The following is a 24,959-nucleotide window of genomic DNA, read 5'->3' on the forward strand; positions in this document are numbered from 1 at the left end:
ACATATCAATTAGTTTTTTATTCTCAAATTTGATTTGATTTGGCACCAAGTCGTTCAACCGATTCATTTACAAACACTGATTCATTCAGGAGTTAAACAAGTAAATGCCTTTATAAGTGACCCATTGAATCACTGAGTCAACTGATTCATTGTTTCTTCAGTAGAACACAAACAGAGATTTTTGCACCAAACTGTTGCAATCTGTCAGTCAGACTGCTTAATGCTGAGTACACACCAAAAAATAATCGGGCTGATTTCAGGGCGATTTCCCCCCTTCCGACAATCCTAGCTATGTCCCGATTATCTTGATGGTTCTTGATACAGATTATTTTATCAGATTTTCCCTTGGTGTGGGGTGTGTTAAGAGTGTCCGAACCCGATCTGAAGAACGTCAGGGCCGCCCGATCGCAAATCGTAAATATTCAACATGCTTAATATTTACGATCAGAAATCCTGATGTGTGGGGGGAACCCTGAGGACAAACGCGCACGCTCTGGAGATTTTCACGTGAAACGAAACAATATCCAATCAGAAAGCGAATAAGATCTCTTTTCCAAGAGAGAACTGAGAACAACAATTCTATATATATATATAGAAAACCGAAACTGAAGCCGAAAATGGCTTCTTTTAAAAACGTATATATATATATTGCTTGGATATAATGGATCTGAATTGAAAAATCACAATATAATAATCAAACTTTTATTAACAGTTACATAACAAAACATATTATTATATAATATATTTTTAACAATAAATATAAATAATAATTATTCTTCAAGTTTTATGTTCCATCAAATAAAATAGTTTTTTAAAAATTGTGCAAGAACAATTTTGCAGAACAAATGTTACATATTGCAACTTTGGTGTCCTCTCGTATAGGGCTGTCACTTTTGTGAAAAAAAAAGACATAGGCAAAGCATATAGATTTTTGAGACATAGGCAAGTGTTCATTGAATCGTTAGTAAATTGCCTATATTTGGCGTTGATCCGTTTTTCAACGCCAAATATAGGCAAATCCACCGACAACTAAACAGGCATTAGGGCGAACGTAAAGAGGTCGCTTGAGACGCGCACAAGTCAGCAATGTGGACTGCCATAACATCAATGAAAAACATTACTGAAGGCTACATTGATTTTATGCACTAATAGGCTGTGTGTGTGTGTCAGAACCTGCAGTTGCTGTGTGATACGCGTTCGCTGCGAGCGTATAGTGGCGAGCTGGACGCGCTCCGAGAGAAGGCCGTTAAAATCGATTCCCTATTTTCGTTTTCGAAACTTGTGTTGGTTGGTCCGATCGATTGTGCAGCTTTTGTGACAAGCTTTTTTTTATTGTGACAGCCCTTTGACATGCTTAATCTTTGATAGGCAGACGCGTGATAACAGCTTGACCGTGAGTGAAACCTAAGGCTTGTGCACGGATGGGAGGGGCGGGTGACATTCATTTTCGGTTTACGTTTTCGGCTGTTTTTTTTATTTCGGCCCGAAACCGATAATGCCATTTCGGCCGAAAATTTTCGGCGGCCGAAATTTCGGTGCACCCCTAAAAAACATCAACCATAATATATTTTCTGAAACATGTAAACACATTACTGTAGTTCTATCTTATGTGCAGTGTTAATATTTGCATGTACAGTTACAAAAATTTGCACCTGATATTCTTTTATTAACTAAATAAACATCTAATCACAGATTAATCATTGTTAAGTTATTTTAAAACAGTAATTGCTAAAGGTGTACTTTTCTATTATCTTATAGAATCAGCATAATGCAATACATGAATGTCTATATGAACTATATTTTACCTTAAAGCCTACTATATAATTTGATGTGTAATTTTTATATAGTTGATAATATTTAAAGATGAACATTTATTGGATTGTATCACACAACTTATCTTTACATTGTAAATGGATTGTATACAAAAAGCGTGCAAAAGCACTACAACAAAACTTGCAACAGACATGCCGGTGACTGGCTACAATACTTAATAATGTAAAAAAAAAAATTGCAAAATCACACTAGAAACCTTTGCCTTCTATTATCAATGTTGAAAAAGGCTGAATGTTTTTTTGTGGAGACTGATAGGTTACAATTTCCAGGATTATTTGATGAACAGAAAGATCAAAAGAACAGCAATTATTTTAAATATAAATCTTTTGTAACATTTTCTTTTAGTGTATCTTTATAAAATGATTTACAATTGAAGTATTGAAAAACAGTTTTAAAACTTTATGGATATCTTTAACTTCATATGGACTTCAGAAAACATGTTAGTTTAGGCTAATTCACTAAAAAGAACCATTTGAATCATTCGTTCGGGAATCGTTTATGTTTTGATTCACTAATATCAATCGCCAGTCAGTCATACTACTCTAGTTGCTTTGCACTGAAAGTTTATCAGTTGTAATCTAACTTATACAGTCTGTAGTTGTAACATTTGTCATTTTCAACAAAACTTATAATCGGTTCATAATTCCACTTTCACTGGTTACCAGCCGATTCAGCCGATTTGTTCACAACACAGAATCATTTAGGAATGGAATAACACTGAAATTGTTTTTGATAATTAGTCATATGAATGCAGTTTGTTTGTAATAACCCACACATATACAGTGCAAGTCAAGGATTAATCCATGTTTAAATCTGCTGTTGTGTATGGTAAAAATTTATAAAATTTGACCCAAGCCTTTAATGTTGGAAGGTGAAAATGCCACTGAATTGCTCAGCAACAAGAAAAAAGGCATATTTATGGGATTTGAATGTATGATGGTTTTTTTATTTATTTATCTTTTATTTTTTTATCATAGACCTTTTATTAACCGCCACACCAACTGGTCTTTTAGGAAAGCTGTTGACATTTTGTTTTGGTGAAAACTCTTAGCTTTTATATAATGAAACCTTTAAACGTTATTGGATTTGAACCAAGACATCCAGATTGGCAACTTAGACCTGGCATGGCATGAGTAAAAGCATCATTTCCAAGCCCCATATCTATGACTGAATGACAGTACAGTGTGTAAAACAATTTTTAACTTTCAGACAAGACATTGTCAAATTATTTTCAAAGTTTTTTTGACAAACTTTAGCTATCTAGTTGAATGACTGGTTTGACTTCAGGCTTTGCTGAAGTGGATAGTTGTGGGGCTTTTTGTTTCCTTTTTTGTATCTCTATCCATCTAAATGACCAAGAGAGAAAGCCAAACATTTTTCCTCAGTATCACACCCTATTTTCCCACGAAAATCGATTGATTTTGTCTGGCTATTAATCATTTAAAGTATCATTCAATGACAACTGGAAGGTCCTTGCCTCCCCTGACAGGATTGATTGATGTGTTTTGAAGCCAATAGGAGGCACAATGTCAAACTTTTAACTTGATAGTAAATGTCAGATCAAACATTAGCCTCACAGAAAGCTAATAGTCAGAGATGTGGATTTTTATTGTGACATTCATCCTCTCATGAAGATAAATGGAAATTTTTATCTTAGCAGGCGTTTAAGTTATAAAACTCATTATATCAATGGACAAACATTATGGGCAAATTGCTCTCATGAATTGTAATGTCTAGTCATGAAAAAAAAAAGGTTTCAGTGTTTGCTGCTTGGATCTAATGAGATTTCCAGAGGGTTACTGCTAACATTATTTGCATTCTGCCTGCATGTCTTTATAGTTTTTATGGTCCTCGAAGCAGTGGTAGTGTTTAGACAATGTCCAGCATTCTCTCACAGCATTCTTAATATTTCTTCATTGTATAGTATTTATAATGCGTGCCTGGAATAACAGGCTACATTTGAAAAAAAAAAAAAAGAATTTTTTTGATGTTTTAAAAAGTAGTCCTTATGGCAAAACCAACTCCAATAGGGTAACCAATGTGACCAATCAGAATCAAGTATTCTAACCATTTTAATTACTCTTGAAAATAAGCTTCATATCTTACATAATTTTAAAACCCTTGACTAAAAGTAAGGTTTTAAAGGAGAAAAATGGAATGTACTGTGCTATATACTATGCTAACTGTAATATAACAGTTTCTCTTCGACTTCCTGAACTCCTTACCTAGTCTTGACCTCTCACCAATCATGGTGTGACGGCACCATCAACAGAACGAATAACATACAGACAACTTGCTACAATGATGTACTTTTAACGCAGAGGGATGTGAAGAAAGTGCACTTTGCATGAAGGGCACTGCTGTTGATTCGTTTTCATGCCAGCCTTCGCCACAGAGTCTGTGTGAACGATGACTTCTCCATATGGGCGAATAAATTGAAATGAGCTCCAACAAAATATAGTTGCAAACTTTCTTGGATGCACCTATCTGCTTCACAGCGGCCGTGTGCCGGCCATGTCTGCATTTTAATCTCATACCCAGTGGGTGGAAGGAAACTTTAGAGTGCGGATGAAATATGAACAGTGCAGTGTGTGCAGGGTTGTGGGGGGTACGAAGATGGTAGCATATTTTATTTCAGTTAGCGGAGACGTGACAACCTCGTGAACTTCTAGCTGGGTTGCTGTGACATACGGGCAATTGAATCCTCATCCACAGAAGTTTATTTGCTGGATCGCAGGTCACAATTCATCAGACACACACTCGCCTCTATATGCGTCCTCTCAAAGCCGTCCAACACTATCTGCGAGGCTCATTGGCGATCTATTGATTAAACACATGAAATTTGAATAAATGAGTCATAGCATCTGTATGGAGCTTTTGTAGACACCCAAAGCACTTTACATGCAAATGAGAATCACCTCACCACCACTGCCCACATGTGCGCACCGCAAACACATGAATATGGATGAGCAGACAATTTTAAGATATACAAAGCTCATCAAAGGTAGATGCAGAATTCGTACACAGTGTTGTGTGCCACTCAGCTATGGCCGAAGTAATGATCTTGTAGCAGCATGCTAAGTTTTTGTTAGCTGCATGGCGGAATCTAGGAGTATAAGAGACTGAACATTTGTAACCACCTGAAATATGTCTCCATTGATATTCAATGTTACATTAATGTTGCTTTTCATTAGAAAATATTGCTTGTTCTTTCCAGTGCACATGTAATATTCCCAAAGGACTGCAACAGAGACGTGGCATGTCTGTTGGCTTTTCTGATATTAATCAATAGCATGAGAATGAATGCACAGTCAGTCGTTGATGTTTGCGATGGGTTTATTCAGGCAGTGCTGGGAGAGGGTGGCCAGACACAGGTGATGGGCATCTTTCCACCGTTTGACTGAAGCGATGGGGAAGGAATTTAATTACAGCAGTGTTCATATTGGAGAAAAGAGTCACAAGCATTGGAAAAGTGACAAGGGACAGACAGATTCAGAGGGATTGAGTGCATATGTTTGACAGAAAAAGTACAGGTAGCTAGTTGCAATCAAGTGCCATCGTGCTTCCATGTACAGAAACACTAGTTCTACACTGTTGATTGTTACAGTCTTTTGCATAAAAATGCAGAAATCATATGAATGTGTGGCATACGGGGTCTTATGTTATGGATTTTTGTTACCAGGTGATATATTCCGAAGGACATTTTCAATTTACACCAACATCAGTCAGTCCCTACAGCATTTAGGGTTGTTTTACAGTGCTTGGGCATAATATCCCTAAAGCTGCATAATGAGACACAAAACGAATGAATCTCTACTGGTTTTGCTGCAGGACCCACATTTTACTTTGGATATTAAACGGCAAACCAGCACATTACCAGCACTGATTGTTGCACAAAAGTAAAGAAATATTAATGTATTTATATTGCCAGGAACTTAACAGACACAACAATATGCATTTTAAAGGGATAGTTCACCCAAAAATGAAAATTATGTCATTAATAACTCACCCTCATGTCGTTCCAAACCAGTAAGACCTCCATTTATCTTCGGAACACAGTTTAAGATATTTTAGATTTAGTCCGAGAGCTCTCAGTCCCTCCATTGAAGCTGTGTGTATGGTCTACTGTCCATGTCCAGAAAGGTAAGAAAAACATCAAAGTAGTCCATGTGACATCAGAGGGTCAGTTAGAATTTTTTGAAGCATCGAAAATACATTTTGGTGCAAAAACTACGACTTTATTCAGCATTGTCTTCTCTTCCGTGTCTGTTGTAAGACAGTTCAAAACAAAGCAGTTTGTCATATCCGGTTTGCGAATGAATCATTCGCTGTAACTGGATCTTCTTGAACCAGTTCACCAAATCGAACTGAATTGTTTTAAACGGTTCGCGTCTCCAATACGCATTAATCCACAAATGACTTAAGCTGTTCACTTTTTTAATGTGGCTGACACTTCCTCTGAGTTCAAACAAACCAATATCCCGGAGTAATTCATGTACTCAAACAGTACACTGACTGAACTGCTGTGAAGAGAGAGATGAACCGGTTGAAGAAAACGGTTCACCAGTTCTTTTGCGCTCGACGTAATGGCGTCATTGGCGATGACTGCAAGCCTTCGGTTTACCCGCGCTCATAACATTAGCACAGAATCAGTTCAGAATAAATCACCAAAAGAATCAGTTCGGTTCAGACGCTCTGTGTGTCGGTTTGCGTTCATCTTCAGTTCTCTCTTCACAGCAGTTCAGTCAGTGCTATTTTGCTATTTTTGGACCAAACTGTATTTTCGATGCTTCAAAAAATTCTAACTGACCCTCTGATGTCACATGGACTACTTTGATGATGTTTTTCTTACCTCTCTGGACATGGACAGTATACGGTACACACAGTTTCAATGGAGGGACTAAGAGCTCTCGGGCTAAATCTAAAATATCTTAAACTGTGTTCCAAAAATAAACGGAGGTCTTACGGGTTTGGAACAACATGAGGGTAAAGTTATTAATGACATAATTTTGCAAATTGGGCGAACTAACCCTTTAAGGATAAGCTAAAAAGGCACAGATGTATTATTTATGCCTGTTTGATTAGATAAACAATATTTGACATCAACAACAACCGGGAAGCATTTTCCCCTTTTTAACGTTGCAATGAAACATAAGTAGCAACAGATCTTTTTTTTGTTTACTTGAGTTTTATGATTTAGTAAAACATTTCAGCATAGGAACTTATTTTTACTAGTTGCTTATTAGCCAGCCTATTATTAACATATTGGCTGTTTATTAGCACATATTCTGCATGACCATATTCTAAATCCCTAATACTACAGTACCAATACCTAAACTTAACAACTACATAACTATATATTAATAAGCAGCAAATATGAGTTTATTGGGGCAAAAGTCTTAGTTATGGTTTGTTAATGGCGAGAACTGGACTTTAAAATAATGTGACACTATTCAACATCTTTAACATTACATACAAAATAGACTTCAAAAGATTATTTTGCTGTCAATACTATCCATGACCATATGATACTTTGCATTTTATTGTTTGCATTTAGCATTATTTTTTCCTGATGTCCACAACCCATCAAAACAGACTGGAAACCAATTTTTAAGGTTGCAAACCACTGATATCAAACAAGTGTTCTGCTTTGTATGCCGTTTTACGAGACATTATATACTCCTCTATTGAATCCAATAGATCCACTCTTTGTGAGAGTACTTATGTTAGATCTCACCACACAGTAAAACTGTAATTACATTATTAAACAGCCAATTCTGTCAGAGACATGCAAACATAATAATGCAATCAGAACTTGAACATGGTCTGCGCCACAATCAATTTTTCCCTCATATGAAACATGCATTTGCCAGAGCGTCACGCATTTATTCAGAAATTAAGCATCGCTGCACACACAATGAAATCCATTTTGAAAATGAACCTGGGCTGGTAACTGATTCCAAAGCAGACACGACTTGTAAGTCAAAGCCCATGTTTTAGCACTGAAAAGGAACGGATCAATAGTTTTAGAGGGGTTGTGTTTGGTAGAGACAGAAGCAGTGGAGGGCAGTGCTGCTCTATCACTGATACAGAAATTTACAGTGGATGTGTAAAAGCTGTGTGCTTTCCAATTTTTCATCTGCGCCTTGCGAAATGGTACTTTTGGAAAATGAGCAGCACCATAAGGGATTCAGCCTGACTTTAGACACTCAGAAGTCGAAGTGTTCTTATTCAGCTGTCTGTTTCTTAACTCTACCTTTTGGGCCATTTCTGGTTAATTTGATAATGATTGCGTCTCCGTTCCTCCAGATGGGCGCAGACAGCATGTTGATATTTTTATCATATTTATTTCTAAGCTGTTCAGTTTTCTTTGTGGGCCGTGGATGGCAGATCTCATTGCTGTCTGCAGTGTCTCTGTTCAGTTGAGCTGTGTGGTTTCTCTGTTTACTCGGGAGCCTTTGCCGGATCTGTTGTCTTTTCACAGATGTTTACTTAGACAGATAGGACAAAGCTCAACCAACTAATAATGCTAATTGCTTCCATCTGCTCCGCCGCAGCTGTCAATAGCCATTTTAGTCAATCCCAGCAACCATCGTTCACCCTGCATTCTTATTAGCCGGCCCGCACTGCGTCTGCAGCTGGAGAGAATTCTGCCGGAATGTTCCGGAATTAAAAGATTCGGAAGAAAACGAGTTTGTAGATTGGAACAGAGGAGCAAGGTTTAACATTTCAAAAGAACCAGTCAGACCACTACGTGGAAAATCCTTGCTGTTACGATGACCTTGCGCTCAAGGCTAAAACGCAAGAAATCACTCAAAAGGGTCAGACGCTTTTAGCACCTGTTGTGAGGTGGCATTTTTGTGAAGAGGTTTTAAAATCGCCACCTCGCTCTAACCTTCCTCCAAGAGAGCCCAGAGACAAATGCTGAAAGGTCAGGGGAACGCACTGGAGTTGGGGAGGGGAACGGTTTCTCGTTAACTGAGAGAAGCGATACAGTCCAATGAGATGAAATGTAATAAAGGTGGCAATTGAGCCCTCTGGCACTGTGAGACAGCAGGAGGTTAAAGCCAGAGTCTTTGTTTTTCTGCAAGATGACGGTTGTAAAAATGCCCTAGTGTTATTAAAGCAGGAAAAGAAATAGTAAAGTTCTGGTTTAGAGGGGTGGACGTGAAGGTTGAGGCCGTATCTAATCAGATTAGAGGTTGGTGAACGTAACTGAGTGAGACTGTATTCTTTCATAGACAGCCGTGTTGAAAATAGTTTATTTGGAATAGTTGTGAAAGTTTTGTGAATGGGCTTTGTGTGAGCAAGTGCTGCTGAGCTCTTTTGCCGCAATTTCTGTTTCTATGGAAACCGCAACTTCTCTGACTTCCCCATTAGGCTAATTCAAAGCAAGGCAGAGACACAAAATGAAAGACAGAAAACTATCTTTTTCATAATAAAGTTTATTCTATATTACAAATAGTATTTTGTTCTTGACTGCAAAATAGGAATGCATTATATTTACATACACAGGTATACAATTAATTATAACAAAGTTAGAGAAGCTTGCCTTTCCGCTGGTCTCTCTCTTTCTCGCCTCCCATCAGGATAAATCTATCTTGCATCAAATCTGGAAATATTAAAAAAGTCTTTTCGAACAGGTCTGTGTAATGCCTGTTGTAACACTGAGCTAAAAGGACTTTTTAGTTCTTATAAATTTTTAAGGTGGAAACTTTATCAGGGATTTTGGGTGTAAAGGAAAGGGGGCGTCCTGTTAAACGTACATGAGAGATGAAACGTGAAACACAGGATCAGAGTAATGAGGGAATCCAGGAACATATCAGCTTTCCAATCAAATCATCATCAGCTCATTTAAAACCTCTGTGGACTTTATAAATGAGTTCCCAGAAGAAATAATGAAACACCTTCTAGTGTCAATTCTGAACTCATTTGCAAGATTCGTTATTCATTAACAAATATCATTGTTGAAAGATTTACTAAAATAATAATATTAATAATGAAATACCTAATGTGGTGACAGTGGTATTTTATTGGTTTATCTCATTAAAATCATTAGTCGGGGGCAGCTGTGTACCTGAAATCCTCAAATACCTCAAAACAATCCTCTGTTACTAAGCTACACCGAAAAACAACACAAGGGAGCTCAAAGCAGTCACACATACAGAGAGACAATATCCAAAACAACATTAAAAAATGATTTGGTGTAATGCTAATGGAATCCTGAAAACATTAGGTTGCATCAAAATGATTCAAATGTACAGAAAAAAAAGCAGGAATAAAATATACAGACAGATAAGGAGAGCAACGACTGAACACATTAAAAACGTACAGTAAAAAACACAAATGTAATGTGTTGTGATAGTATGTTAGGTGTCACTGGACTGGCATGTGAGGTTGTGGTCACATTTGCCCAGCGCGAACGAGAACTCTCAGATGGAAGGCCTTTGAGAAAGGCAATCCACCTGACAGGAAGAGCAAAGGAGTCTGATGGAAGTCTATCAAAGGGTTTGGTTTGGTTTAGAAATCCCTAGTAGTATTAGATAAATTGATAGCAAGGCAGTTCATTTCATATCATCCAAATAGGTCAGCATGCAAGGGTATATACTATATCTGCTAAAGGTTTCACCTTAGTCTTATTAGTATCTAACACATTCACATAACATGGTCATGGCAGTTAAATGGAAGGGTCAGGATAAAGGTTCCACCTTAACAGAGGTTGCAATTTTGAAGATGACAGCCACTTTTTCCATCTCGTTCTTCCAAGCAAAAGAAAGAAAAGAACACATCCACATCATCAATTGCAAGGCTTATATTTTTCTGTTTTCCTTTTTTCTTTTTTTTTTTTGAAGTTTAAATTGAAATACATGCGCTGAAAAAGCCAATAAAGCAGCCAAGGTGGACCTGGGCAGATTCTCCACACATTCACATTACCACATAGGGTACACTGTCAAGGGAAAAGAGGGGTTCAGAGGACAGAGGAAAGGTGGTCAGCTAAATTGTCTCTTTCCCTTTGTCAAAGTTACATCCAATACTAGTCACGTCCTCGTCATGCCTCCGTTTGCTTTTGGAGTGGTTAAGCCCAGGTAAGATTCTTCTCTCAAGGCTGCCAGCAACACTTAAACAGCAAGCCCTTAAACTTCAGATCGGGATTTCTTTCTCCATTCCCAGTTGTGCAATAACCGAATACGGACACGCAAGGGTAAGTACGGCCTCTGTGCTGCACACAGAATAATGGACAGAAACAAATACGAGGCTGCAGACAGAGCGATAGATTCATTCTGCAGGTCATAAAACAAACAATGCCTTGTGTTCACTTTCTAAGGGGTAATTTATTCACTTTGCTCTTTTTTAAAAATTGGGCTCCTTTGGTTTTCTGCTGACCACCTTGTCCACGTGTGGGTTTTTCTAGAAGCTTCCAGAGTGTTCGTTTGGGTGGGACCCTGTGGCAGTTTCAACAACCCACCATTTCCCCATTTAACAGCTAATTCTGAGTAGGATATTTTGTAATTAAAGTCCCCCTACTGGATGTGTGAACTGAGACACCTATTGAATGTGCTTTTTTTGTTGTTAAGATTACTTTGTCCTCTTGCAGCACAGCGCAGGTCCTGGCAACCTCGCTGGAGTACAGAGAGAAGGCGTCGCTCTCTGGAAGAGGTGTGTGTGTGTGCTTGCTTCTAAGGGGGTCGAACCTTGGCTTCTCCTCCACTCATCTGGATAAGAGAGGATCAATTTAGATGTGCACAAGCCAGATAAATGCCGAAATGAAGGCTGGGGGTGAAGTGGTGAAGATGTGGGTAACCCACAAGAAGACAGGTCTTGTCTTTTAGTTTCACTGTCAAGTAAGGTCCTGGAAGAAACAAAAGAATTGAAGCACTAACTTGCTGCGTCCTGCTAAACGCAGAGGGTTTAAACAAACCTCGCTGTCTTCAAAGTGAGAATAAGCAGTCGGGATTCTCAAGGCTTGATTGTTCTCTTATCAAAGCATATAAATGATCTTGCGTGTCCCATAAATCCAGTGTCCTCGAGGTGTTTTGTGTCTTTTGAAATGGCCCGAATGGACTGCATTCTTCTGATGCATGCAGTACCATTTTTTGTCTCGCATTTCTGTGTTTAATAAAGGTACTACAATGAACTGGACTCTATATTAGCGTCGTACACTACCCTAGTCATAAAAGTCAGAACAAATTGACACCAAACATTGTGGTTTCTGCTTATCAGCTAAATTTTGAAGGCAACAGAAATGTTTTTTCTTTTCTTTTCCAGTCAGGGGAGAAGGATGGAGGATGCAGTGATGTGGGACTCGTAGGCAGCCACCCCTCCTCTACACAGCAGAGCAGGATGGCCACCCACTCTACTGCATCATGGGTAATATAGTCCTTGGCTCCTCCGCCTACCCTCCAGTTCCCATCTCTACTCTTCTAGGAAGCAGAGCTAATATGATGCAAACGCTTGTTTTGTGGGAAGATTGCAAACAGAAGAGATGAAATAGATGGACAGGTCTTCACTCAGGCACGACTCGGTTTCTGATGGATCTCCCAGTGCACTCTGGGAAATGCGGTCCTCAGCTCTCCAGGCTCATGAAGGCAACCACCTGCTCCAGCTTATAGGCCAGTCTCTGTTTCCTGGCACCATCATCCTGCTCCAGCGCAGACACAATCTGCCAGAGGGAGATGACAATTTTTTTTTTTGTATAATATATCTTGGACATGTTCTTAACAGGCATAGTGGTGATTTAACAGGTCCATACCTCTTCTGTATATTTGCCCACATAAGAGTAGATCTCACTGAGGGAGCTCATGCTGTTGAACTCGTTCATGTGCATACGGGACTGTTCTGCCAGATATGCGTTCATATCCTGATCACTGATCGCAGGCATCTTACTAATGTCGGAGTAATATCTGCAGAGAAACAGAAATAGCACAGGTTATTTAATGAACATTTAGAACTTGGACAGGAGACAGGACTTGTTTATACAGTCTTTTTATAATTCATGTGGAATAAGAATAGCATGTTTCAGGGTCATTTCTGGGACAGAGTGAGAGGTGTCACGCCTCTTCCAATCAGTTTGCCATTTACTTTCTGTGGCAGTACAGCTGCGGCTTACATCAGTGAGTGACTGTGAGTCTTAATGAGCTGCTGTCCTTGAAAGTTTTCCAGCGATCAGCGGAATCTATAGGATGCTGGAAATATTCAATAAATGTTTGCCCATGCATATGATGACACTAAACACACTCTAGCACTTCCAAAACAAAATGTTCACAAAAAAGCACACTGTTATTAAAGATACAAGTACTCTTCCCAAACCACTGCCTAGGCAGACAGCATTGCAACAGTCATACTGTATGTGATTTGGAACACCCTAGTTAGGCAGAAGCTTCTTGCATCAAAACTTACATTTGTGTTTGATGTTACCATTTTGATAAGCTAATGCTGTGATACACTAATAAGCTTAAAAACACAGTGCACACGAACAGTTTTTATCTTGCTTCATTCACCACCTTGGATTTTTCCACTCAACACGTCAATGCATTCTGGGATTGCCTTTTCATGGAGGACACATGTGATGCTACGGGGTATCTTATGAGGCAGTATAATTAAGATGCCTATCTTTCGGAACAGCCTTCGTGCCTGGTGAGTGCCCACAATGACTTAAAATTCTGTCTCTGTAGGCAGCTCACTAGGTTTTGGAACAGAGCAACACTATCTGTTGTCTTTAGGTGGCTGGTGCGTGTGAGTGAGTGTGAGTGTGGAGGAAAAGCAATCAGTCACTGTCACCTGCAGCTGCAGAAGCTCTGTCGACTCTTTAATTAAGGCAGGTCATTTACATTTTTAATTCCTGCACCATGCCAACTCCTGGACTCAACACATTGACTGACTAACCGGTGGTGTGCGTGTCTGTTTCAGGCTCCCGTGAGCATCCTGAGTAGCAAGTATGTGCTGCAATGCACCATGGGGCATCAGTAGGGGAGAATGGCATTTTGAAAAATGAGAGATAGTGAGGGTTAGTAATCTCTAGGTATGGCCTTCCCAAAGGAATCTATTCTCCAGTGACAGGTACACCTAAAAAGAGTTTAGCTTCTCTCTCTGCGCCTTTCTGTGTCCAGGCTAATGACTGGAAGCTTGTTTGGCACTAATTAATACCACGTTTAAATGTCAGCTGTTCGTCAGCCAGAACGAGTCCATGCTGGCAATTCCCTTGTATCGTGCATATACTGCAAATGGCTAAAAACAGAGTTGCTACACACTGACCATGACTTTTACTGAAATATTAATGGAGAACTGTAAATGGCATTTAAAAATAAATGGCATAGAGATTAAAATTATAATATCTATATTTTAATTACTATATATATATATATATATATATATATATATTAGTGGTGTAACGATTCACATCTTCATATTGAACCGTTCAGTACAAGGCTTTTGGTTCGGTACACATTACAAATGGAATGATTCATGGGACTAATCCTATCAAATTTGGAAAATAAAAGAGCTTTAAGTGTGTGAAATATAATGTTCTTAGTGCCACTGCGCTCAACAAGACAGCCTAAATGACATAACAGGCAACATGCGTCAATAACCTCCTCTTGCTGGGGTGTGTCAAAAGACAATGACAATGATCTTGTATGGACGAGTTATTGTCAAAAACAACAATTATTGCCAATATTAAGAGGATTTGGCATTTTCAGTTAATTTAGGCCTGTTACATTCTTATTTTTACTATGCCTGTTATTATTATGAATTTACTTTTTGGCTTATTAAATTAAAATTACAACTAATTTGCCCTGCAGTATTAGACTACCACATAACTGACGCGCTGTGAGGATAACTATTTACTCGTCAATTGTAAAAAAAAAAAAAAAAAGGTATTTTAAATTGGTTGTATAATGATTTATAGGCCTATAATTAAATTATTATCACTCGAGTTATCAATAAAAATCAATGAAATAAAAAGCTTTTGCCCATTTTAAGCACCGACTTTCAAAAACAGCCTCTTTAACATGAAATACTTTTCTTTTCATTTTTTTCCCACTATGTACGGGCCACAAGATAAAATATTAAGAGAATAAATGAAAACAGTTAGCTATATACCGTTATCAGCATATGTTGAAGTAAATTGGTCTCTCAGAGGATATTTACATTTACATTTATTCATTTAGCTGACGCTTTTATCCAAAGCGACTTACAATTGCTATATACGTCAGAGGTCACACGCCTCTGGAGCAACTAGGGGTTAAGTGTCTTGCTCAGGGACACATTGGTGTCTCACAGTGGATTCGAACCCGGGTCTCTCACACCAATGGCATGTGTCTTATCCACTGCGCCAACACCACCGCCATATGGATATGCGGCATCAGATACAGAAAACTATGTCATTACTCTGTCATTCCGTTTTTACTTTCACTTTCTGCATGAACTGACTGAGATCTGAGATGGTCACTGGCATAACTCTTGTGCAAAGTTTGCATGTTGTTTATGTGATATCCATTGACTCGCCTTCATACTTTAAAACAGATATATTTCCAAAATTGCAACATACATAAATACAAGTTTTTGTTTATATAAGGTAATGTGTGTGTGTGTACTGTGTATATTTATTATGTATATATAAAGAGACATACACACAGAATATACTTTGAAAATACATATACATAATATATGTATTTCATATGTACATAATATATGTATTTACATGTATATATTACATAATAAATATACACAGTACACATATATTGTGGACCCTACAACTTTTATTTCGGATGTGATTAATCGTTGTCCAGCACCCTATAAAAAAGGATTTGTATGAACATGTTCTCAAGGGCATGGTACTCCTGACAGTGAATTTAGCTTCCTCCTCTGTTTTATGGGAAAGAGGTAAATGAGGCAGCGTTTGGTCAGGTTTTGTCCGCTACCTCATTTACCTCTTTCCTCTAAAACAGATCAACCCCTCCATTTATGAAGACATGAAAGGATCAAAGGCAGCACTTCAGCACCTGTCCTTGACTCACTCGCTTTCTTGCTGGGTAATTTTAGCATGGCCCTCTTCATGTGCCCTGCAGTCTTGAATGAGTGTACGAGAGAGTCTCAGCATGGTGCGCATTTCTAATCTGTAACTCTCTCTTCTCAAATCATCTGACAAACAGAAAACAGGACTGTCTCAGTTCGCACAGATTTGTCACCTATCAGGATATTACCGAAACCACCAATTAAGGAGCAACGTGAGAGCTGTAACTCAGAACAAAGAATGTATCTTTGAGAACGTATTTTACCTGGTTTACACACGTAGATGTCAGCACCTATAATTAAAGCAGGCTTTTCTCACCTCAGTAGGCACGTTTTAGTATGATCTCAGTCCTTAAAGATGTGTAACACATTAGCTAATGCATGAAAATGAGCTTTTGTAGTGAATGTGAGCTGGCAGCATGATTACACTCTTATCATTTTCCCCATCACGCTCGTCTGCCAGATACCCATATCCTCCTGCAGCCTCTAATACCTCACGGCAAATAAACACGTTAGTCAGAGGCTGAGGGTCAGTGTGCGTGAGCAGAGACACACGGCGCTGATGAGTTTTATCAGAGCTGTTTACTGTAGGGTGGTGGGCTTGAGTAGACCAGCACTGTGCGCTGAATTGAGCAGAAAACAATAGAATCATTTAAAGCTCCTTCACTGTGTCCAAATGTGCCTAATTCCATATTATATAGCATGTGGGAAAAAAAATCATAACATTCAAAAAAGAGTTGACGAGAAGTACCATAGAGCCATGGGAGAGGAGTTGTGAATGGCAGGGAAGCAACGCAACTGATGCTGGTAGGTCATGTGACAACATTTGAATTTCATTCATACTATCTATATACCAGGGGCGTTTCCTATGATGAGACAAGGGAGACATTGTCTCCTCAAAATATTGAATGAGAAAAGAAAATCCATAGTACAATAATAAATCAATGTCAAACTATAGCATTAAAAAGTGTATAAATAACTTGCTTTTTTTCTAAAGAAACATTGTCCAACAGACCCCTTAAACTTGCAAAGCATGTGGTGAGTTTCGTGGGGGTGAAAGAAAATGAATGGGGGCAAGTTACGGGAGAGGAGGCAATGGCTCCATAGCGATATGATTGAATATAATTGATTATGTTTGGCATGCATTAACGGTAATGGCCCAAATGCAGTACCTACTAGACATGCAATTTCGGATACAGCTTTTTACAGTCATTGCATATAGTAAGATGGAGTTCTTTAGCTTTATTTACCCATGATTCTCCTTTTTTTGGCATTGTTGAACACAGAGTTTCTGACCCAGTGGATTGTGGGAAAAGCAGAAAAGTTTGTCTCTCTCACCAAACAGTGACTAATTGCTCTGGTGCAGTGTTGGGTAGACCCAGAAGATCTACTGAACTACAATACAGCTGCAATTCATCATCCTGGAGCTCTACAACACACTTCAGTCTGATTACCAGCAGCTACACACACACACAACCTGCAGGACATAATAAAATACTGGGCTTTTATTCACACTGATACCCACACAAACACTGTATCTTTGCATCTCCTCTGATTAAAAACAGTGCACCTTATAGTTTCTCATTCTCCCACACACTCACACTAAAACATTCTAGCAGTTTCTACAGAATTGCTTCACAATAAGACCTTGTCAAGAACCAGGCAAATCGTAGGAAATCTACTTTCCTGATAGGTGTTTGTCAGGTTGCAGTGCTCCACCAGATACCATGAATGACAGTCTTTAGGTTTGCCTGTTTAATCACTTATAAACATAGTAATGCTCTTGCTCACCTCTCCACCCAGCTCTTGTAGCTGGGAATGTCCTTGGCATACAGCAGCTTGTTAGACGGGGAGTCTTTGCCCAGGCGGTGCTCTGATGTCGAGCAGGAATCCATGAAGGTTTGCGCTACCACAGACAGACAGGCGTCCGTGATGCTGCTCTTATGGATGTCGAACACAAACTGTGGGTTCTTGATCACATTCACCCAGAACCGTAGAGGTAGACTGTGGAGAGCAGAGAATGTTTTAATGGCATTCTATTTTCAAAAGCTCTTTTATTGCATAAGAAAGCAGTTTTGGAACAGGAAGCAGTGGCTTTATGAAACCTCAGACTGCTTTTAAATGGTCTAAATATATATTGACTAGATAGTAGAAAGATACTGATAAATTAAATTATTTTAATTTAGATGTGCAGATTCAATTTTTCCAGTCTGAAATGGCACCATGAGTATTTGCGCCATACTCAGAGAGCTTTACTAATACATCTCATATTAGATTGTTTGTATCTGAGCTCTGCTCTGCAATTGTGCACCTGTCCAAAACAATAAACGTATACAAGGCTACTTTATACCCCTGCCCATTTGTGCTAAAATGAAATCAACTTTGCACGTGCACGTCTCAAGGGTCTCAGATGTTGTTTGGTCTGGGACTTTGCGCGCTTGTGTCAGAGACTATAGAGTTTTCATTAGTTTTCAAGACAGCTTGGCTTTTGTCTTAGATAACAAAAACTGAAGAGAGGAGACGAGGGACTAAGAAAGGACACTGCAGTGAAATGGACGCAGTGTTTCGCATCAAAGGAAAAGAGAGAGAAAACAAGTCAACAAAAGCTTTTCCATAGCAGCTTCCTTTCTGTTGCCCTCTGAATTCATTCAACAATAAAAACTGCACCAAAGAGGATTTAGAGCGCAAACCATGTATTATGACTCCCAAATTAATCAGAGAGAATCAACTGGGATTATCTGCGCTCTATCAAAAGGATATCAATGCTTTAACAATGAGTTGACATCTGTGAAGATCATATTCTCTGTACAGAACAAAAAGCAGGACGTGTCTAAAGCGCCATACTTTAGAGAGCTCTCAGCGGAGAGAGTGAGTGGATCAGGAGATGGGAATGATGTCTGGATGGACTAGATCCCAGCTAAATATAGCACTCAGCTCAGCGCAGCCCTCTCTGGGAAAAGCCTCACATTCTTCTGTCAAATCTTTTGGGTTTTTTCTGTCTGTTTTTTGTGTAAAGGTAGAAATATTTGTAATTTGTGAAATGGTTCCGATGTAATAGGGAACCACTGCTTAATGTCCAATAGAGTGCCTAAAATAGTGTCTAGTTTATCTAAATATTCAAACTAGTTGATTAGTGAGGTTTATCTAGAAATGCATTTGAGGTCAGGTGAGCTTAACTGAGGTTAACCTAATTCTACAGGACATTAAATGTGCGGTCACGTCATCAAAATTCAGTGAAACTTCTATCAAATTTCAGATTTCACAGACCCATTGTGAAATCCACATGGGAAAATCTTCCCAATTGTGTGGAATCCTAATGAAATAACCCACAAAAATTTTCTGAACAATGCTGAACGTGACTGCAACTTGGACCAATCGACTAGTCTATTTTGAAAATATGTACTTTTTGACTAAAGTATGTAACAGCATCAGATGCATAGCACATTGTTAGCCACTGCAATGTGCCAATGATCATTTGCATAGTTTAACTTTTTTAACTATGTTGCATCATCACCGTTGCCTCAAATTTCCAACTCATAAACTCATTGCAACAAATCACTGTCAGTGTGAACACCCCTTCAATACTAAAGCAATAGCATTCATTTTGTTCATCTGCATTTTGAGTAGCTCAACAAAGAGAGTTAATTTAACCACATCAAACAAACTGCTTTGATTATCTGTATCTCTGCATTGACAGCTTCTACTTTGATTGACAGGCTTTACCGCCCAATCCTCGCCCAGTCACAAGATAGACAATTGCATGATGGATGATTCACAAGCGCCTCGTCCATCAGCAATCCATCTCTGCCTGGCTTTGGTTAAAGATCTGATGCTTAAGGCTTCCTTTGATGCATCTGAAGAAGAGATTTGTAACAAAACTGGGGAATCCATCATTTAAGTTGTGATTTGTTTGAATGAATCCCTTTGGGTTTGATAAAAGTCAATCTAGATGTTTATGGGATTCACACAGAAAGAACCGCACCCACTGATAGTGCTGTTAATTTGCTTTATGCATTGCTTTAGCACTAGATTCACCTAATCTATGTGAATCATATGGCCTTTTAAAATTGTTTTTAGGTTCAATGGTTCAAATGTGCTCGATTATGGGTGGTTAGTGATTAAAGATTAAAGTTTTTTTTGCTGAAATACTTGATTTGGCCAGTTTAGACTGTTATTCTTGCCACTAATATTAAATAAGTGTTTGTCTGTTTAGGACACACTCAAATAAGAGGATAAGGAAGAGACTTGGACATCTTAAGTTGCCATCCAGATTGTCTGGAAGTCTCTCATTTGCAAAATCAATCAAAACGAGAAAAGCCTCACTGCACCCTGTAAAAATAATTTCACTTCCCCATTAAGAACAATAATAACTGGTAAAGAGAATTGATGAGCAAACACTAACAGGCTGTAAACAAAATAGTGATTATGCCTGTGCTTTTATGGCCAAGAGCATTTAGCTTTAGAGTGTTAAAATCCTCTATAGACAGCAAATATGCCCCCCCCCCCATGGCTCTGGTCCAATTAACGACTTGTGTGGTGGCAGCAGCACATCTAGCCACACAAATAAAGCTGAGCCTGTTGTTTTGTGCACAATATCTGAAAATGGAGCCATTTCATTCTCTGTGAGAGACATTAGTTGTCAGCAAAAAGCTGTGTAGCACTGCATTAGTCCTGTAGAAGACCCTCTCACACGCATGAAAAAATATCACAGATGCCATAGAGGCATTGGGCTATAATGCCCGGCAATGAGTGTGAGATGATAAATCGCTATTTAACGTTCCACTCTTTGCGAGAACGATTCCATTAATGTGCAATGCAAGAGTGACCCTCTGTGCTCTCTAAAAACACTTAACGCTCTCAAATGGCCCCGAAACACACTGCAAAGGGAGACGGGGAGAAATTAGGTCTATAAAACAGAGCAAATAGGCACTGTACCCACCACCCCCCTGCCATGCCCTCACATCAATATCATCACTTTATCCCCCATAGCCCTTTGGGGTGGTGCATGATGGGACGTTGGTAGAGGCTAATGATAGATTACCACTCATTAAATGTAATGCCAAGCTTTCCTTTCCCCTCTCATCCACTCCACCCCCTCTTCCTTTCTCACTCTATCTGCTAGTTGTTTATTTAACCCCCACAACCCCCTTCCACCATGGGGACATGCCTCTAAATTGGTTGGGTGAAATTAATTTGGAAACGAGCTTTATTAATTCGTCTCATACTCATTGCCATGGTGATGTCCATGGTTACAGCTACATTAGCGGCAGTGTCAAGGTATCTGCTTTTATGGGTCTGTTACTATAGTTTTCCCATTTCAGTTTATTTTTAATTTAGTTTGCATTATATATGGACCTATTTTTCATATATAATTTTTTTTCAAAATTATATGAGGTTATGAGGCCTCTTACCAGTTGCTCTTCCATGTGTGTCTGACGTGTGGGTCGTGAATGCTGTGCTTGTCGGCCTGCTCATCCAGGAAGTCAAACATGTACTTGATGGCGAGAGGAAGGGCACTTCCTCTGTGTGCTGTGCTGAAGATGGTCTCAAACAGGTCATCCACAAACTTCTGTAGAGTGCCCTGAGGAACCACAAAGAGATGGAGAACAGTGTTAATTTTCATCCATCCCATCCAATTCACTCTGTGTCCTATGCTTTATTTGAATGACAAATACACTTCTGTTACCAGCATTACAGAGGCAGGCCATAAATGAAGACCCTGCATGGACCTGATATTTAGCAATGACATGAGCTGCTGTGTTCCTCAGAACAGTTATCTGTGTTTATGAGTATTTGTGGGCCACCTGTCAGTAATCCCACCATCGAAACCAGCGTTCCTGAATCAAGCTCTTAGATAGAGAAAATGTTACTTTGAAGTTCACCTTTAATATCACGTAACAGAAGCGATTCTGCCTAAGCTGCTTTGTGCGGATGGATTAACGTCCACCCCGCACCATTGACCCTAATTTGATTTAATGGCAGCGAGTCTAAGAAGGAGAGAAGACGACAGAATCTAATCCACTTGTAATGAAAGAACTGATAGGATGCACGGAAGAGAGAGAGGAAAGTATCAAAAAGCGCCACCTGTATCTCGCAGCCAGCACCGGCTTCGCATCCGGATGAGGTGTGCACAAGGCACAGCACACAAAATCCTATTTCCGTTTGAGCAGGGAAGAAGAAAAAAAATCCCGTTAGCTGACAATCACGACAATAATTCTACTGTGTCCCAGATCCCTGACAGCTTATCTTTTCCCTATGAAGATGAAAATACATATTTCTCACTCGCGCCCTGTATCAATGCAGCGACAGCTGCAGGAGGCAGGCAACAGGGATGGCTGCGAGGGTTCTGACAGGTGTCATCCTGTGTGACGACTGACATCATCATTAGTCGCCCAGAAACCAAAGTGGCTATTTGCAGCCATTTGAAATGTACCTGGTCATTATAGCGCACTTAAAAGCATGCTATCAGACACAGGCAACTTCAAGTAATCTTTTTCTGGACAGGTGAGGAAAGAACATTTGTGTAATTGCAAACAGAAAGAGGAGGGAAAAGACAGAACGGTAGAGGAAGAGATTAAATAAAGCCTGGCATAATGGAGGGAGATGGAAAAAGGTAAAGCTCACCACCCATCCTCAGAGACACTGATGGACCGAATGCGGAAAGCATCAGCACCCCAGGCAGATCACTGGTATTTATTGCAGGGGTGAAAGCCAAACAGTCAATTACTGTGCTGTCACACCAATCATTTTTCACCAAGAGAGATGGTGTCTGTGATAAACTGGTTATTTCACAGAAATAATCCATCTAAAAATATGACACACAGTCTGCAAGTGGAGTAGGGTAATCATTAGGGCATTTGTGCATGTGTGTATTCGAAAAACTTCATGTGAAACTGCTTGGTTACATCAGGAACATTTCTTGATGGTCAGAATCACAGACACATGCAGTTCTGCAAAAAGCTGATTTCTGTGCCAGTACTTCAGTTTCCCAGCCTTTTGGAAAACATGGACAGGGGCCTTCCCATCCAAGTTTAACAAAACACTAAATCACAACTATGGGGTTTCTTTGGGAATCTTCCCTTTGTGGATCGTCCAGTTATTTTTTAAAGTCATAGTGTAACTGTCATCAATAAACTGCTATGTTCTGAGGTTTACAGTACAGGATGAAATGAGTGCCAAAGTACAACTCTGATGGTTACGGATTTGAACAATGATTTATAGTAATAGTGAAGCCTGCTTAATCAAACGAAACCCTCTATTCCATTTCTGTAGCATCCTGATGTCACGAAGCACTTATTGTTTCTGGAAGTGAGGGACCAGTACTCTGTTAACCAGCTCTGATGTGACGTCAAGTCAGTCAGCATGAAACTAATGGAAAAAACAGACAAACTGCAGTTTGGAGCAAACAGCATAAACAAGAACCATCTGACACTCTGGCCTATTGCGACAATCACTAACTCCACAATCTTGCCATTTGATCTCATTCTAGAAGCTTTGCATGTTTCAGGAAGGATTAGATCTGTTGACAACTTCAACCCTTTTCGGGGCTGTTCAATACGTCCTGGCTGTGTCTGACGACTGGAATATTAAACATGGTGGCAGAGCTTACCTTGGTGGCCAACAGTCTGGTCAAGTAAATCTCCGAGACCATCTTGCTGCCACGGTCTCCCTCCTTCTGGTCTCCATGCTCATGGTTCTTCACCAGATGCCACACCTTGATGCCACTCTCCAGGTCAGGTGTGATCATTGGTGTGCGGGAACGCAGGCTGTCCGGACTGCCCGTGTACTTGATCATGTTTTCTGTTGGAGTGAAAAGACAAAGACCCATCAGATGATGGTTCCTCCTCAATCTTCCTTTGCTGTCAATTGTCCCATGCAGCTGTTAAAATCAGTTCCTATCCGTACAAAACACATTGCCTCTTGTTGTGCAGTACTCGAGATTGGATATGAATCATTTAGAACGTATAGATGCTTAATTTTTCATCCCCCGTCCTCCTGCTCACTTTCTCTCTGGTGAATGTGCACGTTTGCTCATTTGGTGGACACAAAATCGAACAGGTGTCAAGCCAGATGAAATATTCATGCTTCAGCCAATAGGGAGAGATCAGCCATGACATTTTAAAAAACACAGAGCTCAATGAATGTTTACACAGTGTGTAAAAAAATTGATTGGCAAAGGCCTGATTTGGTAAGATAAAAAACAGTTCAGTGGCAGATGCAACAGAAATCAATCTCTCCAGGGGAAAGAAGCAGAGAGAGAGAGGAAGACGAGGATCCTGATAAAGAAAGACAATAACACCTTCAGGAAAAGAAGAGGATGACAAATAAAAAAGGAATGATGTTGAGTGTGTATATATGCATTTCTTCCCCTGGTGCTCATCTCGGTGTGGCTATGTTCACACCGCCTCAATTTGGAGTTCAAATATTCAAGACTTGACCAAATTTTGAGAGTGAGTGTTAATATATGCTGCATTAACCAAACAAGTTGTCTGTAGCACAAATTGTTCATTATAAGCACTGACTGGGTGAGCGTAGCATATATTTGGTACAGATCTAATTAATAACCAGCCTCACAAAGGTCTCACAAAATGTCTTTCCAGGTGCTTCAAAAGGTGTCTCTTGATGAACCTGTTAGAAGAGCCTCAATGTTGTTTGAAGCTCATTTTGGAAGAGTGAAGTGATGTATGGCATTTTCTTTCTATCTTTCCCATCAGTCACACTCCCTCTCTTCTTTAAGGCTCATTTAGAGTGCAGGAAAGTATATGGAGATGAGATGATTTTAATGGTCTATTTGATGTCTATTTGGACTGCTCGGACGGCCCTGAGCTTTGATCTTGCACTTTATCAGACCCAGTCGTACTGATGGCGGGTGAATGACAGAGACAGATTCAGAGTCTCAGGAGGGAAGTCAAGTGCAAAGAGACTCATTTTCCCTGCTTTCCCCTTTGTATGCTGCAAGACTATCTCAGCTCTCTCCACATAATTCTGTTTGAGCTTCGTTCCTGTTCTCTTTTGTGAATGGCTGAGAGATTACCCATTTAACATCTTTTACCTCCGAAAAACAAGACTGTTTTTTTAAACTCCTTTTCTGTTCCTAGTGACGCTCAGGTTGAATG

At 39.5% G+C, this 24,959-nt stretch overlaps 2 protein-coding genes and 1 long non-coding RNA gene across 13 annotated transcripts in view; 1 reads left to right on the forward strand and 2 right to left on the reverse strand.

Moving 5' to 3' along the window:
• LOC132105744 (uncharacterized) overlaps positions 1–19,986 on the forward strand; it is a 98,784-nt gene extending 78,798 nt beyond the window's left edge. Inside the window, exons 3-4 of one of the 2 annotated variants that reach the window (XR_009423984.1) lie at positions 12,100–12,201; positions 19,560–19,986. This is a non-coding gene — a long non-coding RNA (uncharacterized LOC132105744). Of the gene's footprint in view, positions 1–12,099; positions 12,241–19,559 lie in introns of those variants that run through there. The other variant, XR_009423983.1, reaches the window with a different exon arrangement.
• The window catches only part of klhdc10 (kelch domain containing 10), a 216,414-nt gene that overhangs the window by 159,156 nt on the left and 32,299 nt on the right, over positions 1–24,959 (reverse strand). The window lies entirely within an intron of this gene.
• The window catches only part of plxna4 (plexin A4), a 229,723-nt gene continuing 217,122 nt past the window's right edge, over positions 12,359–24,959 (reverse strand). For all 9 annotated transcript variants that reach the window (XM_059511099.1, XM_059511104.1, XM_059511102.1 and 6 more), the window contains 5 exons: positions 23,453–23,643; positions 21,255–21,424; positions 17,635–17,847; positions 12,584–12,734; positions 12,359–12,493 (listed from right to left, as the gene is read on the reverse strand). In XM_059511099.1, the coding sequence (XP_059367082.1) occupies positions 12,398–12,493; positions 12,584–12,734; positions 17,635–17,847; positions 21,255–21,424; positions 23,453–23,643 (821 nt within the window). In that variant the 3' untranslated portion in view covers positions 12,359–12,397. The remainder of the gene's footprint in view (positions 12,494–12,583; positions 12,735–17,634; positions 17,848–21,254; positions 21,425–23,452; positions 23,644–24,959) is intronic.

This window comes from Carassius carassius, chromosome 26 (assembly GCF_963082965.1).
Source record: "Carassius carassius chromosome 26, fCarCar2.1, whole genome shotgun sequence".
Classification (NCBI taxonomy): Eukaryota; Metazoa; Chordata; class Actinopteri; order Cypriniformes; family Cyprinidae; genus Carassius; species Carassius carassius.